The sequence below is a fragment of the Sus scrofa genome, chromosome 13, assembly GCF_000003025.6.
Source record: "Sus scrofa isolate TJ Tabasco breed Duroc chromosome 13, Sscrofa11.1, whole genome shotgun sequence".
Classification (NCBI taxonomy): Eukaryota; Metazoa; Chordata; class Mammalia; order Artiodactyla; family Suidae; genus Sus; species Sus scrofa.
Window position 1 is genome coordinate 96,349,357 of NC_010455.5, and position 15,433 is coordinate 96,364,789.

Consider the following 15,433-nt stretch of genomic DNA (forward strand, 5'->3'; position numbering starts at 1 on the left):
TCTGCTAGATATCATGTGTAAGTTGCGAGATCTTTTGCAAACTTTCTTCACAGTCACAGTGGCACTAGAATTCTGTGATCAATTCTATCATTATAGAGATGGACATGGGGGTGGGTCTCTTAAGCTCAGAATACAACAAGGATGGTACAGGTCTCTAACGGGAATCATGTTTTAGCATGCTCTAAGGTAGTAAGAGAGTAGAGTGAATTTCTCAGCTAATAAGACATAAGAACACAATATTCCAGCATTTTTTTGTTTGGGGTTTTTGGTCTGGTTATTTGCCATGCCTACAGCATGTGGCAGTTCCCAGGCCAGGGATCCAGCCCATGCCACAGCAGTGACCTGAGCCACAGCAGTGACAATACCAGATCCTTAACCTCTACGCCACTTGGAAACTCCTCCAGTTGTTTTTTTTTTTTTTTTAATGTATTAGATTAATGTACTGTTTTTAACACTGCTAATTACAGATCATTTTTATATTTTAGTTTAAGTTCTATTTCTTTAGAAACCTAGAAATATTCAAACTGCATTTTCTTTATAATAGTCCATAGTTCACACTGACTAATTTGTCCTGGTCTTTACTCAGTCCAAACCTTCCCAAAGAATAATAAGGATTTCTTGGAGTTCCCATTGTTGCTCAGCAAAAATAAATCTGACTAGCATCCATGAGGATACAGGTTTGATCCTTGGCCTTGTTCAGTGGGTTCAGGGTCCAGCATTGCTGTGAGCTGTGGTATAGGTCACAGATGTGGCTCAGATCCCATGTTGCTGTGGCTGTGGCATAAGCCGACAGCTACAGCTTTGATTCGACCCCTAGCCTGGGAACCTCCATATGGTGCGGCCCTAAAAGACAGAAAAATAGAAAGACAGAAAGACAGGAAGGAAGGAAGGAAGGAAGGAAGGAAGGAAGGAAGGAAGAGAATAATAAGGATTTCTTGCATTTGGTATTTCTCTTCGTGAAATTGATGGTCATAACTTTGCTTTTTACTTGGCAATCTATATGTTTCTTGCTTTGTATTGATTTCACAAAAATGAAAATTTTCATGCATGCAAATCAGAGCAGCCTTATTTCTCATCAGTATAAATTCAGTTGCAATCTTATTTCTCCCTAGGAAGCCTACTCTGTAGCCAGACAATTCAATATGATCCCACCAGTCTGTGAACAAGCTGAGTATCATCTTTTCCAGAGAGAGAAAGTAGAAGTTCAGCTACCAGAGCTCTACCATAAAATAGGTAATCTTCACAATCAAATTTGCTGATTATTTTTAATGATAGGAGAATCAATGATCCAGAAAAAAAATACTGAATTGCTTTCCTAAATGTTCTTAATTAACATAGAGACCATCAGCACTATGCATTCCAGAGTCTGCAGAAGCATCGAAAGTGCTTGCATGCAATCTATAGAGTATCACTCATGAAGGCCAGGCGGAACTGTACATTGTGATTGGTGTACAAGCAGTACTCAGTAGGTGTTCAAAAAATGCTGTAGAATTAAGGGAAGAAACAGTGAATAAACCCATTTTTCATAGGGTGCTTTCTCTAGCCAAGAATGCATCTCTGAGTGGATTATGACTGCCTTTCCAAAAAATAATGGATTTATACACCTTTATCTCCTGCTCTGTGCCTAGAACTGAGTGAGAGGGGGGAATTCAAGAACAGCTGACAAGCCAGGTACACATGTTTGTTTATGTACACTTAATGCCAAAGAGAGGGAAAAAACACCTACACATGTCCATAGAATTGTGGACATCAGAAAAAAATAAATAAGCCACATTTTCAGGCGTATTTTATCAAAACAGTTTCCAAAGATACCTTTCTTCCTAAAAAATGGAGGTTCACACGAGCAGGAAAATGCTGGATAAGGAAAAGAAGGATAAAAAATTTCAACCACAGTAGCAATGGTTATTACTGCTCTCACTGATTGTGTGTTCACTGGGTCGTAGGCCTTGTGCTCCTGCTTTGCACCAGGCACTCAAGAGACACTGAGTGGATAAGCAGAGTGCTTCGACTCTGTGCAAGCACAAGTATTAATCTCTTAGTGTAAAAATAAACATAAATTTGGGGCATCAGAAAATTTATGGAGAAGCCACTTTCTCAGGCTTGTTCCCCATAACCAACAGTGCATATTTGATTGGTCTATAACAATGAAGCACAAATTGTAAATACCTAAACTTTAATGGAAACAGGTATGCTGGTATTAATTCACATATCTGGCCAGCTTTTTCCCACAACCAAGTCTTATCTAAACACCCCACACTTTTAATCCCACTTTGCAGAAGTAACTTCTAAAAATTTTTTTTCTTTCGTAGGAGTTGGAGCAATGACATGGTCTCCACTGGCCTGTGGAATCATCTCAGGAAAATATGGAAACGGCGTGCCTGAAAGTTCCAGGGCTTCATTGAAGGTATTTTCCTCCACCTCTAGGAAGGAGTCTAGGGATGGGAGCAGGGAAGAAAGGAGATTGAACAGATTAGCTCAGCAGCAGCCTGTGGCTTCCTGGCTCAGGCTGAGTGTGGCCTTGGCCTCGCCCGTGTCTTCTGGCAGGCTCCCCGAGCCCTCCGGAGGTCTCTGCTTCTGGTCAGACATCAGTCAGCCCTTCATAATCTGCCAGCACAGAAAGTTCTCCTCCTTTAAGGGATAGGGGAAATGCCCAATGACCTGGTTGGATTTGCAGGACTCGAATTCCTACACTTACTTATTTTTACGTCGAAGAAGGCATTTCATTCCTCCTTCAAATCTGACATAATGTAAAATCCCTTTTCTGTATAAGAGGAACTAACTTTACTTTTCTTAAAAAAGCAAAATTTAAGCCATAGAAGTTTAAATCTGTATGTGACAAACTGGTCATGGCAGAGTAGGTTTGAGGTCAGTTGAGGGTTTTTGTTTTGTTTTGTTTTGTTTTTTAATGTGTGGGGTGGGGAATAAGGAGGGAAGGCTTGGGAAGCAAATTCAAAGCCAAGCCTCTGTTACTGGGACTCAAGGCTGGCATTCACAGAGATCAACTCTGACCACTGAGTCTTGTGGCTTAAATTCTTCTCTGAAGTATAAAGATATTCAAGATCATTGACACAAAATTATCTCCATCAGAACATCTTAATGATTAATTTATTGGAGAGTACGCCAAACACCTCTTCTTCTTAATAACAATAAGTCTAGTTTTTAAAACTTGAGAGAATGTGTAATAACATTAGAATCACAAACTACTCTGTAATGTCAAGCGAGAGAACATAGGCATTTTTAAAATTCACATGTGCCAAAGACCCCTAAAAGGAAGCAGAAACATTCTTCTGACACAGCCTCTTGTCTCCATCAGCACAAGATCAGCACGAGGGCAAGTTAAGCTGGAACTACTAACCGTTTAATCAGTGTGGTTGGAACCACTGAGTGCTTCCCCAGTTGGAACCTTCTCAAGCTTCTAGGTCTATGGCTTTTCTTTCTGCCTGCAACAGTTGACCTATTAGCTTGTTTATCCTCTAAAATAAAGCAATATAAATATTTCCTAAAACATGGTGACATGGTACTGTTTCTAGCTTATTATCACACGAATTATCCTAGAATATTAAATTTGGTCTTGCTTCTGAAAAATTGAGTAAGTCAGCAAAGAAAAAAACTAAAAGAATCTTAGGAAAGAAGTTATAAAAGGAGGAAGGCAAGAAGAGAGTGAAGAAGAAGAAAAAAAAAGCTTTTAAAATTGTGATTTTACTGAGCATATACTATGTGCCCAGAATCAGCCTAAGTGATTTTATTCATCTCCTTTTATTATCACCAAGATAAATGGATACAGACGGTTTTTAATCAATTATTGCTAAGCATGTTGACTTACATTTTTTGAGAGACTGTCTGAAAAACTTAAAAGTATTTCCATACATGCCGAGTATTTGTTCTCAGACTATGCTTATAAGAGGGTAAACCTTTTCCAGATGCAGAAACAGAGCACAAAGAGATTAGATAACAATCCAAGAATATAAACTCATATTAGAGCAATTTAGTAGTAGCATCCAGGTCTCCTGGCTCTCCGTTTATCTCCCCAAATATATTTTTGATTCCCTTCAAACCCAAGTTTTTAAAGAAGGAGCTACACTGTATTTGAAGTGTATGATTGGCTCACCTCTATCACTGTTTGATAAAAGCTTACAAACAGCTAAAAAAAAAAAAAAAAAAAAAAAAAAAAAAAACTAACAAAAGGGGGAGGGATGCAAAATATTTAAGGTGGCTAGGCCCAAAAGCAACTCAGAAAATGTTTCTGTTGTTGATTTTTCAGTATCTATTGAAACATCTTTAACAATAAACACTAAGGATTCTCAACAGGTGAAAGCAGCCAATCACAAAGCACACCCCTATCTTTAGAGCTCCACAGACTCTCAAGGCTTCTTAAATCATCAGCCTGAGTGTTTTCCAGACTAATATATGTGCACTTAGAAAAGCCACTTGAGCAGAGTAACAGGAGCAAAAAATAATAAAATTATATCCATGTATATCAACATGAAGAGTAAATGAGAATTCTAATAGTAAAAACATTTTTTAAAGAATAAAAAGCTAAAGAAGTTCCCGTTGTGGCACAGTGGAAAGAAATCCAACTCATAACCATGAGGTTGCGGGTTCAATCCCTGGCCTCGCTCAGTGGGTTAAGAATACGATGTTGCCGTGAGCTGTGGTATAGGTCGCAGACTGGGCTCAGATCTGGAGTTGCTGTAGCTGTGGTGTAGGCTGGCAGCTGCAGCTCCAATGAGGCCCCTAGCCGGGAACCTCCATATGCCATGGGTGCAGCCCTAAAAAAAAAGCAAAATAAAAAACAAAAACAAATTAAAAAAAAGAATAAAAAGCTAAGACTCTGAAAAACTTAGGGTTACCCAAGGAGACAGACTGTGGGGCAGGATGGGCTGGGCGTTTGGGATGGAAATGTATAATTAGGTTGTGATGATGGCTGTACAACTATAAAATATAATAAAATTCATTGAATTTTTTAAAATTAAAAAGCTAGGCAAGTAGATAAATAGCTTGGCAATTTTCATCTCCCCTCAAAATAGAATAAATGGTTTCACACTGGCTGTTTGAAGTTACACCAATAAAATAAAAATGCCAATATGTTGTTTTTGTTGTAAATACTGAACTATATTTGAAGGATAAATTAACCCAGTGTGAAAAATACCTATCTTTTAGAAAGAAATTACACAGGGGGTTTCTGGGAGGCTACATCTGGCCCACTACTTTTATAATGACTTCTAAATGGTATCATCAGCTGACTTCACTGCTGAGATAAACGCTACTTCTTCATGTCTATTAGACATCTCCACTTGGCTGTTTCATGGACATCTGTCACTGTCCTTACTCCCCAGAACCTGCTCTTCCTTTTGGTTAACAGTGCCTCCACCCATCCATATGGTCATCCCAGCCAGAAGCTAAGGTGTTATCTCAAACAGCCTCTTCTCCTCCCTCTTGTCCAGCGTGGCACCAATTCCTCCAGTCCACGACCCTCTGTAGACCATCTCTTGCACCGCTCTTGTTAAGATTGTCATCATTTCTTATCTGGTTTGCTGCAGTAACTTCCTGTCTGGACTCTGATTTCTTTCCCCCTTTTTTGAACTACCCACCACACTGTGACCAATTATCTTTCTAAAAGAATAATCTGACTATATCATAACCTTGCTTAAAACCCTTTAATAACTGCCCAATCACTGATTATAGGATAAAACCTAAAAACTCACGGAAAGTATGAAAGGAAATACTCTTGAGATCTTGAGTCCACTTTCCCATTCTTGACTCCCCAAGTCATATTACTTCATTTTCCAGCCAAATTCACTGTACTCTTTTTTTATCCCCCAGAAAGAAGCTCTTATCTCTAAAGATGAAGCTTGTCTTCACTCTGTGAAGCCTGTCCTCACTCGTTTTTAATTATTTGCACCTTCCTTTGTCATTCCATAAACACTTCTCACAGTCTTAGAATCCTCTGGTTGCAAATGATAGAACTCAATTCAACTTAATTTAATCAAAGAAGGGAATGCATAAACAGATGCTCCCTGGGAAAGATGGAGTAGGGTGGCTTTGGAGGTGATTCCATCCATAGATCTACACATTGTCAGGACTCTCCATCTCCTCTACTGCACATGAGTATATTTTCTTCTACTGCAAATGGGTCCTCTGCATGAGGCCAGGAGCAGGAACACTGGTGACTGCAGGCTTACATCCTTAAAGGCATGTAACTTGAGAGAAAAAACATCTTTTTCTTATCAGCTTCAGTCCAAAGAAGAATGGCCAAGCTTGGGTTATGTGCCAACCAGTTAGACCAATGAGAGCGGCTCAACAGATAAGGTGCTGTGATCAGCTCAGTCACCCACTGACATTGAAGAATTTCCTACAAGGAGGCAGTAAAACATGGTTTCTGAGGAAATCACTGAGCACCGCAGCTACAAAACACTTCTCAGGTTACCAGGAAATGATTCAAAAATATCTTTAGGACAGAAACTGAAACTTACACATGTAACTAATCACAGAGCCTTATCTGTTGATCCTTGCTGAGGATCAACAAGGTCTGATCAAGAGACCAAGTGAGCAACTTTTTTTTTTTTTTCTTTTTTTGGCTGCACCCACAGCATATGGAAATTCCGGGGTCAGAGACTGAACCCAAGCCACTGCAGCCACCTGAGCCACTGAGGTAACAATGCCAGGTCCTTAACCCATTGCACCACAAAAGAACTCTGTGAGTAGCTTTTAAATAAAAAAATTAAATAGAAATGAAAAGTGCAGTAAAAGTTATGGGTAGCTCTTCTCTACTGCTGGGAAAATACCTTAGAGAAGAATCATAAAAATACATACCCTTCTGTCAAAAGAAAATAAGAAACATGCAAGCTTAGGTGATCAAAGTGGGAGGAGAGGGGCAGACCAAGTACTCCAGGACTTCACATTAAAACAATAAGGATGTTGCACATTATGGTATGATTTCAGGAGAAAATTTTTTAGCTCCAGAATTTTACCTAGATATTTCCACTTTAATAGTGAAGACTTGGCTGCTCTTTTGTGGGGTGCATTATGAAACTACCTGGAATCCACAAGAACCACCAGCCAAGTCCTACTGTATCAAGGAAGTGTCTATGCTCAATCTGAAAAATTGAAGCAATCGATCTTTACCCTGTGGAGTCCTGCTTTCTCAGATCCCTTCCTCACTGCCATATTGACTGAGCTCCTGGTATCTGCCAACCACTGTGTCAAGACTGGAGATGTTGAGATAGACAAGAAGCCATCCCTGCCTTCCACTTAGTTAGAAAGAATGGTCAACATGTAGTCAAATCACTGCAGCAATAGGGTAAGCAATATAATAGGGGAAGATGAAATTTTATCTTTTGATTAACAGATTGCTACCCACAATCAACAAGCTGGGTTTATGATTGTGCACACCCACACCCACCACCAACCTTCTTACAAAAAACACTATTTTACTTCCATATTTAATTAATATTTTAGTTAAGTCTCATTTCTCCCTATGCTAACATTTTCTCACTTGTAAAGTAATTACAAGTTGTTTATTTCCTAAACACAATTGTTTCATTTGGTATGAGGAAAGCAGTATAAATACTATCCATCTACTTTTTAAAAACTCTAACCTGCTTATACTTTCCACTGGTTAGAGCAACAGTGACATTTGTGTTGAGGGTGGGGAGAGAGAGAGTCAATAAATGAATGTTTGGCATTTGTTACTTTTAGAAATCTTCTTCTCAATGTGGTTTGTGCGTGTGTGGGAGGGGGTGCATTACACATGTACACACACACTGTACACACTCTTATCTAACTTGTAACTTGATCCTAAGAATAAAAATGCATTGCAGATAATAAGATTTCAAAAAATGGCATTTCCCTCATGCCTCAGTGTTCTAAGAATCCTGCATTGTTACTGCTGTGGCTCTGGTTACAGCCATGGCATGGATTTGATCCCTAGCCTAAAGACTTTTACATGCTGTGGGTGCAGCCAAAAAATAAGGAGTTCCCATAGTGCCTCAGTGGTAACAAATAGAGCTAGTATCCATGAGAACTTGAGTTTGATCCCTGGCCTTGCTCAGTGGGTTAAGGATCCGGTGTTGCCTCAAGCTGTAATGTAGTTCGCAGTTGTGGTTCGGATCTGGCATTGCTGTGGCTGTGGCATAGGCTGGCAGGTACAGCTCCGATTTGACCCCTTGCCTGGGGACTTCTGTACGCCGTGGGTGCAGCCCTAAAAAGACAAAAAAAAAAAATTTTTAAAAGATTGATCAATCAATCATCCTTTATGTGTCTGTATATGTTGAAACCTCAGGAACTCTCCTAATAAAAAGCAAGTGTTCAAGAGACATTTTGGCTGCTGGTTTTGTTTTTTGTTTTTGTTTTTTTGGTTTGTTTTGTTTTTTTCATTTTAACAACATTTAGAGATACTGGTTCCCTGAAAGGTGATATGAAACTAAAGCAAGGATTGGTGATGTTTTTGCCCTTGAGGACAATAAAAGTAAGTTCAGGGGCTCTCTGATATACCCAGCATGCTGACTGAGAAGGCTGCTGGACTCCCATCTTAGTGTTCATTGCCTTCAACTGTCCACCTCATCACTGCCGGCACCACTGGGTGTCTATGGAAGGATGCTCCAAGCCACACTTCCTCCTGGAAGAAGCTGAGGTCCCCCACGAGCTGAGGCTGAGAAAGCTCTCGGTCATATCTCTAAGCAAACTTCACTCAAGGAGCCAAACTATAAGCCTCTGAGATCTAGGAGGCAAATAGAACTAGGGCAGCTCGCCCTTTCTTTTCACATCTGTGAAATCATTCCAAAAATCATAATAAAACATAATGTGGTTACCCTTTTCTTTGGAAATGCTGTCTTAGGATATGAAAAAATACTTAAAAAAAAAAAAAAAAAGCCAGAAGCCTATTGAAATCATGTGGGTGGAGGTTCTGTGACAATTGCCCAGCTTTCCGCTGCCTTTGGGAAGGTAAAGGTCTGTGGTGGCAATTATGTCGCAAACACATGCAATGGAGAAAGTCCACATTGCCACACAAGGGGATGGTTTTCATTACTGTCACTAAAAGAGACTAACAGATTTTTACAAATATTCTTTTTTGGGTGTTGCTTAGAGCTAGCTTTGTACATAAGAGTCTGTTGTTCCTCATTTCATAGTAGGAGCAGAACCTTCTGGAAAGTAGGGCATTGAGAAGTTTAACAAATTTTTTTCTCCTCATATTTAGGAAATTAGGCTCACTTTATAGTCTCCATCTGAATCAGTCTCTTCTCATAGGTTTTAAAGAAGTTTCCCGTTTACCTTTTTAAGTCCCCTTGCCTTTTTAAGTTCCAAACATTATACAAAAGTTAACACATGTTTGGGAAAGTCTTTATCCACTTTAAAAATTTTAAAATGTACTCAGTACCTATCAGTCATACCATTCACATTTGCTTTTAGGAAAGAGCTGAGAAAGCTAATAATAAAGCCCCATTATAAGAATACGGGAGAGACTAGGAGTAAATTGTTATAACAAGAATTTTAAGATCACGGCTTTTTTTTGAAAAGAAAGCTTGGTGCCCAGCTTTCTCCCCATAAGGAAACAAATAGACCTTGGTTCAATATAAATGCCTCTTTTTTTCTACATTCTAAAGGCTATCAAAATAAGAAACATCAATTCCAGGTAAGATATCATTGACTATATGTCCCAATTTTAACAACTTTTTTGCCTATTGATGAATTTGAATGGTGAGTTCTAGTCAAAATCAGTCTATTTTGAACCAATGAACAAGGAGCAAGACTGCAGGGAACCTAATTCTTTGTACAAAGGCCTAGGCATCCTTGTCACCAGCAAACAGAAAGGTCAGAGCCAAATTTCAGGCACAAGGCTCCTGTATTTTATTAAATTAACAATCTTTGGATCAAATCCTTACCAGACATTTAACATTTAAATATTCTTCTTATCTCTAGTGCTACCAGTGGTTGAAGGAAAGGATTATAAGTGAAGAAGGGAGAAAACAGCAAAACAAGCTGAAAGACCTTCTCCCAATTGCAGAGCGTCTAGGATGCACGCTACCCCAGCTAGCTGTTGGTAAGAAAATCACTGATGAGGGGAAGCTCTGCTGGGTTACAGAAAATGCAGTGGTTTCCTATTGTTGGTCCACATCCCTCTTATGATAAAATATCTTCTGCAGGGGCAGACGATCTCTGAAGCATTAACTCTCAGTCAATACTACCTAAAATGAGATTTCCAGAGTTCCTCAGAATGTTCCACATGCTGAAACAATTTACTTCCTTCCTTCTCCTTTCCCTTATAACACAGTCTAAGCAAGAACACATTAGGGAAAATGCATTCCCCCAGCATCAGGGGTGAATGCCCCTGAACTGTGCAGCAACAGCCAGTTAGTTTTCTATCCCAGTTGAAGCCAAGGTGGGGTTGGTGAGAGGCTGAGGAGCAGGGCTGCAACAGTGGTGAAGGCTATCACCTCAAGGAAAGCCTCTCCTGGAGGAACAGTGTCACCCCGATTCTTCCAAGGCCATGAAGATGGCTCTTCTGACAATGTGGAGTCAATAAAAGGTCATGGTCACTGGTAACACTTGAAAACCACATTGCACCAGTACCATCCCATAGAAATGTGATGTGCACTATGTATTTAATTTTAGATTTCCAGTGCCATATTAAAAAACTAAAAAGGAAATGGCTGAAATTAGTTTTAATAATGGATTTTATTTAATCCAATATAGCCAAAATATTATACTTTTAACAAGAAATAAATATAAAAAGTTGTTGAGACATTTCACACTTTTTTTTCATGCTAAGTCTTCAAAATCCAGGTGTCAATTCAGGCTCAACATGTCCCATGTTCAGTAGCCACATGTGGCTAGAGACCAGCGATTAGACAAAAAAGCATTTAGACTTTTAGTTCCCTTGCTGGGGGGTATCCACCAGGCTCTTTGATAAGCTCTTTATGCTCATTGTCTTGTCTCCTTAATCAGAACAATCCCATGAGGCGTCTCCTAGTACTAGCCCTATCTTCTGGATGTTAATGGAATTTTGCCATTATTATTGCCACTTCACAAATGAAAAAGAGACTGAAAAGAATTCATGTAATAGCAATGAGAAAATAAAATGGGTATAGATTCTAGACAAAAACTCCTAAGGATTAAGAAATAGGAGGAATTGGGACAAATTAGATATAGTGAGGCAATGAGACAAAGAGCTCAAGATAAGTTCTATGCAAATAAAACAGAGTATTTCTTAGATGCTTGACCCTTCTGAGGTTAGAAGTCAGGAAGATGGTAGTTGTAGTCAATGGTAGTTGGAGTTAATAGTCACAGAAAGATGGAAATGGGAGGTGGTTTCAGGGTAAATACCATTTACCTAAGTATATGTGTGACTGTTGCATTAATCCTTTCTTCCAAAAAAAAAAAAAATCAAAGATTATATTTAATGTGATTATTAGCATCCCTATGCTTTAATGAGCACAGAAAAAGGTATTAGCTCTTTGACCGTCAGCAAGTTATTTAACCTGATATCTGAAAAATGGTTATAATAATATATATCTTACAAACTTGTTGAGTAAAACGAAATTATGTATGGAAAGCAAAGAGCTTTACCAGTAAACTGGTAAAAAGATGATGAAGATGATGATGTTTTTGCAAAGTATTAGACACCCTAGGCTGAAACTCGGTGAAGTCCTAGCCATGGCATATGGTCAGAGTAACAGGCACGAGGAGAAACACATATTCTTGAAACAAGCCATAAATATGGTTTTTAGGTATTAACATGAAAGCGAGTATTGAATTTAGCTCTCAAAGAGACAGAACACTGTCTTTCTAAAGAGAAAATCTTTGCAACATTGAGACTTTCACTGGAAGTTAGAGGCACATTAAAGATCCTCTTTACAGAGTCTGAGTTCAAACTAAAACATGCTTTGTTTCTCCTTTTACTCCCTCTGTGCCCCGAGATGTCTTTCTTGCCTGTCATTTTTCTATTTTTTGTAAACAAGTAGTTTTGTTTTAAACCACAGAACTCTCAAACCAAGAGGGAAATTATTTCCAGGCATATTACTTTTGATCTGCTAGAAGCATGGGTGGGGAGGCGGGAAGATCCTCTGGTGGAAAACAAACTACTTGAACCCATTTGTGGGCTGGTTCCCACGTCACATGCCGGCACAGGAGCCAGTATTTTCACCTTGCTCATAAAGAGGCACTCTGGATGTGCCTGTGGGTGACACTTGATTAAATGCTAATTATCTTTAATCATCTACATTACCTCTGGCCTTGGCCCGGCTCGAATGGGTTCTCCTACACCCAACAGCCAGGGAATCAGCTGTTGCTGACATCAGGTAGTTTGTAGGCAATAATTTTTCCAGTGCCCTGCTCTGCCCTTAGAACTTCCACTGTGCCAAAAAAGAGTTCTAAGTGCAAAGCAGAAAATAATGCAGCCAAAAAAAAAGAAAAAAAAAAGATCTCTTGGCTTGTTTTCTTCATAGAGTATTATCTTGCCCATGTGGAAAGATTTAGTGATTGTCTTAAAAGGTCTACACATGGTAACAGCTTAAGAGTATCAGTTGACAGCAGGGCCTGAGCAAATGGGAGGCAGAAGAGGTGTTCAGGGACATCCATCAATCATTCATGCCTCTATTTATGCAACAAACACCTAATAAATACCTACTATGTGCAGGTGTTGGGCCGGGTGCTAAGCATTCAACTGCGGATAACACACATCTCACAGCCTGGTGGGCGAGTAAAGAAATTAACAGAAAAATTTTAATACAGTGTTATAGTAAAATAACTGAGATGGGTACAGGGCAAGGGGGGTGTGGAAGTAAAACGTGGGAGCTTCCAACCCAGCCTGGGATTCAGGGAAGGTAGTGCCCATGAGGAATCCCAAATGATGAGTAGATATTAGTGAGGCAAAGGAAGGGAGGAGGCACAGGGACATTCCAGGCTAAGGGGACAGCCTGAGCCAAAGGCTCAAGGAGAAACATAGCATGACATTTGGGAATGGAGAGGATTTACAAACAATGCTGCTGAAGCACAAAGTTCAAGGCAGGCAGTGAGGAAACGGGAAGCTGGAGAGGAGGGCTTTCTAGTAAGGTCTGTCAGGGTGAGAGGTGAGTCCTTCATGTCATAGGACAAGGATTCCATGAGGCACATGTTTGCAGGCAAGTGACTTGAACAGATTTCTATTTGGAGAAGCTACAGTGGATGTGTAGGGGGGAGGCAAGGAATATCCAAACAAGACATAGGCTTGTCATGTTTTGCATGAGAGGTGATAAGGGACTGGATGTTGGCAGTTTACAGTTGAGCCAGAGCAGGGATTCTCCAAGTGTGGTCCCCGCAGCCACACACTGGAATACTACTCAGCAATAAAAGAAACGATATACTGGCCTGTGCTATAACATGGATGAACCTCACAAACATTATGCTAAAAGTGAAAGTCAGACACAAAAGACATACTCTATGATTCCATTTAGATGATATGTCCAGAAATAATAAACCCATAGGGGCACAAAATAGATGAGTGGTTTCCTAGGGTTGGGGATAGAAATGGGATTAACTGTAAATGGGCACGAAGGATCTTTCTTATTGAGATGATGGAAATGTTCTAAAACCTGAATTTTTTTTTTCATTTTTTAGTTTTACTGTAGTTAAGTGTTGTGATCGTTTCTGCTGTACAACAAAGTGATTCAGTTATACATATACACACATCCACTCTTTTTCAGATCCTTTTCCCACATAGATTATCACAGTATATTGTGTAGAGTTCCCTGTGCTATACTACAGGGCCCCATTGGCCAGTCATTCCATATACCATTGTGTACAGGCCAATCCCAAATCCCCAGTCCAAAAACCGAATTTTAAAGTGTTAGTTGTGGAGTTCCTGTCGTGGCACAGTGGTTAACAAATCCGACTAGGAACCACAAGGTTGCGGGTACGGTCCCTGCCCTTGCTCAGTGGGTTGACGATCCGGCGTTGCCGTGAGCTGTGGTGTAGGCTGCAGACGTGGCTTGGATCCCGCGTTCTGTGGCTCTAGAATAGGCCAGTGGCTACAGCTCCGATTGGACCCCCAGCCTGGGAACCTCCATATGCCACAGGAGCGGCCCAAGAAATAGCAAATAAATAAATAAATAAATAGTTAGTTGTACACTTGATACATTTATTAAAAATTACTGAATTATACACTTAAAGCTGTTTAAAAAGTACAGTCCTTGTACCAGACATCAGCATCACCTGGGAGTTTGTCAGAAATGCAAATCCTCAGACTCCACTCCAGACTTTCTGGGTCAGAAACTCAGGGTGAAGCACCAAATAAGCAGTGTTTCCCAAGCCCTCCAGGTGATTCTGATGCATGCTAAAATTTGAGAACTACTGGATTAAAGAAGTATTTAGGAGGGACGATCAACTAGATTTGACGATTAAAAGGGAATGTGGGATTGATAAGCAATGAGATTCTGCTGTATAGCACAGGGAACCATAGCCAAACACTTGTGATGGAACCTGATGGAGGATAATGTGAGAAAAAGAATGTGCATATATATGTATGACTGGGTCACTTTGCTGTACAGCAGAAATTGACAGAACATCGTAAATCAACTATAATAAAAAAAAAACTTTAAAAAGAAAGAAAAGGACAGTGCCTAAGGATAACACCCAGGTTCCTGGATTAGGAGGCCAAGTTGCTGGTGATACCACCAAATGAGATTAGGAAATAAGAAGGACAGGTTTAATAAGTACCAAGAAGTTGGCAGTACCTGTGGGGCATCCAACAGGGACATCCAGTAAGACTACATCCATGGGCCTGAGAAATGTCTAGTTACAGGCAGCTACCAACAGAAAAGTCTACCTAACCCCAGGGAGGTTCCTGGGGACCTTGGCTTCTGACATGGTGACAAAGGGCCTGGGATGTGAGGGGAATGCAGGGAGTCTCAACTGACCTTTTAGAAGTTTAAGAAGAGAAGATGGGGAGTTCCTGTTGTGGTGCAGCAGAAACAATTCCGACTGGTATCCATGAGGATTTGGTTTGATCCCTGGCCTCACTCAGTGGGTTGGGGATCCCACTTCGCCGTGAGCTATGTTATAGGTCACAGACACAGCTCAGATCCCGTGTTTCTGTGGCTGTGGCTGTGGCTGGCAGGTGTAGCTCCAATTCGACCCCTAGCCTGGGAACTTCCATATGCCTCCGGTGCAGCCTAAAAAAACAAAAACCCAAAAAAAGAAAAAAGAGAGCAAGAGAGAGAAGATGGTGGGGCTACACAGGTATGGAGGGTCAGAGGAAACTTATTTTAGAATGGGAGAAACTGGTTATGTTTTCTTGATAAAGAGGAAAAGGATATTAAGAAATCCAAAGTCCAGGAGAGGAGTTCACTAGTAGCTCAGCAGGTTAAGGATCTGGCATTGTCACGGCTGTGGTGTGGCTTTGATCCTGTGGAACTTCTGCATGCTGTGGGTGTGGCCGAAAAAGGAAAAGAAAAGAGAA

At 40.2% G+C, this 15,433-nt stretch overlaps 2 protein-coding genes across 6 annotated transcripts in view; one reads left to right on the forward strand and one right to left on the reverse strand.

Annotated features, from left to right (window-relative positions):
- The window catches only part of KCNAB1 (potassium voltage-gated channel, shaker-related subfamily, beta member 1), a 393,270-nt gene that overhangs the window by 367,537 nt on the left and 10,300 nt on the right, over window positions 1-15,433 (forward strand). For all 5 annotated transcript variants that reach the window (XM_021068178.1, XM_021068181.1, NM_001105294.1 and 2 more), the window contains 3 exon segments: window positions 1,113-1,233; window positions 2,310-2,404; window positions 9,919-10,039. In XM_021068178.1, the coding sequence (XP_020923837.1) occupies window positions 1,113-1,233; window positions 2,310-2,404; window positions 9,919-10,039 (337 nt within the window).
- The window catches only part of SSR3 (signal sequence receptor subunit 3), a 40,409-nt gene continuing 25,401 nt past the window's right edge, over window positions 426-15,433 (reverse strand). Inside the window, exon 6 of the transcript XR_002337493.1 lies at window positions 426-15,397. The gene's annotated coding sequence lies outside the window, so the exon portion shown is untranslated. The remainder of the gene's footprint in view (window positions 15,398-15,433) is intronic.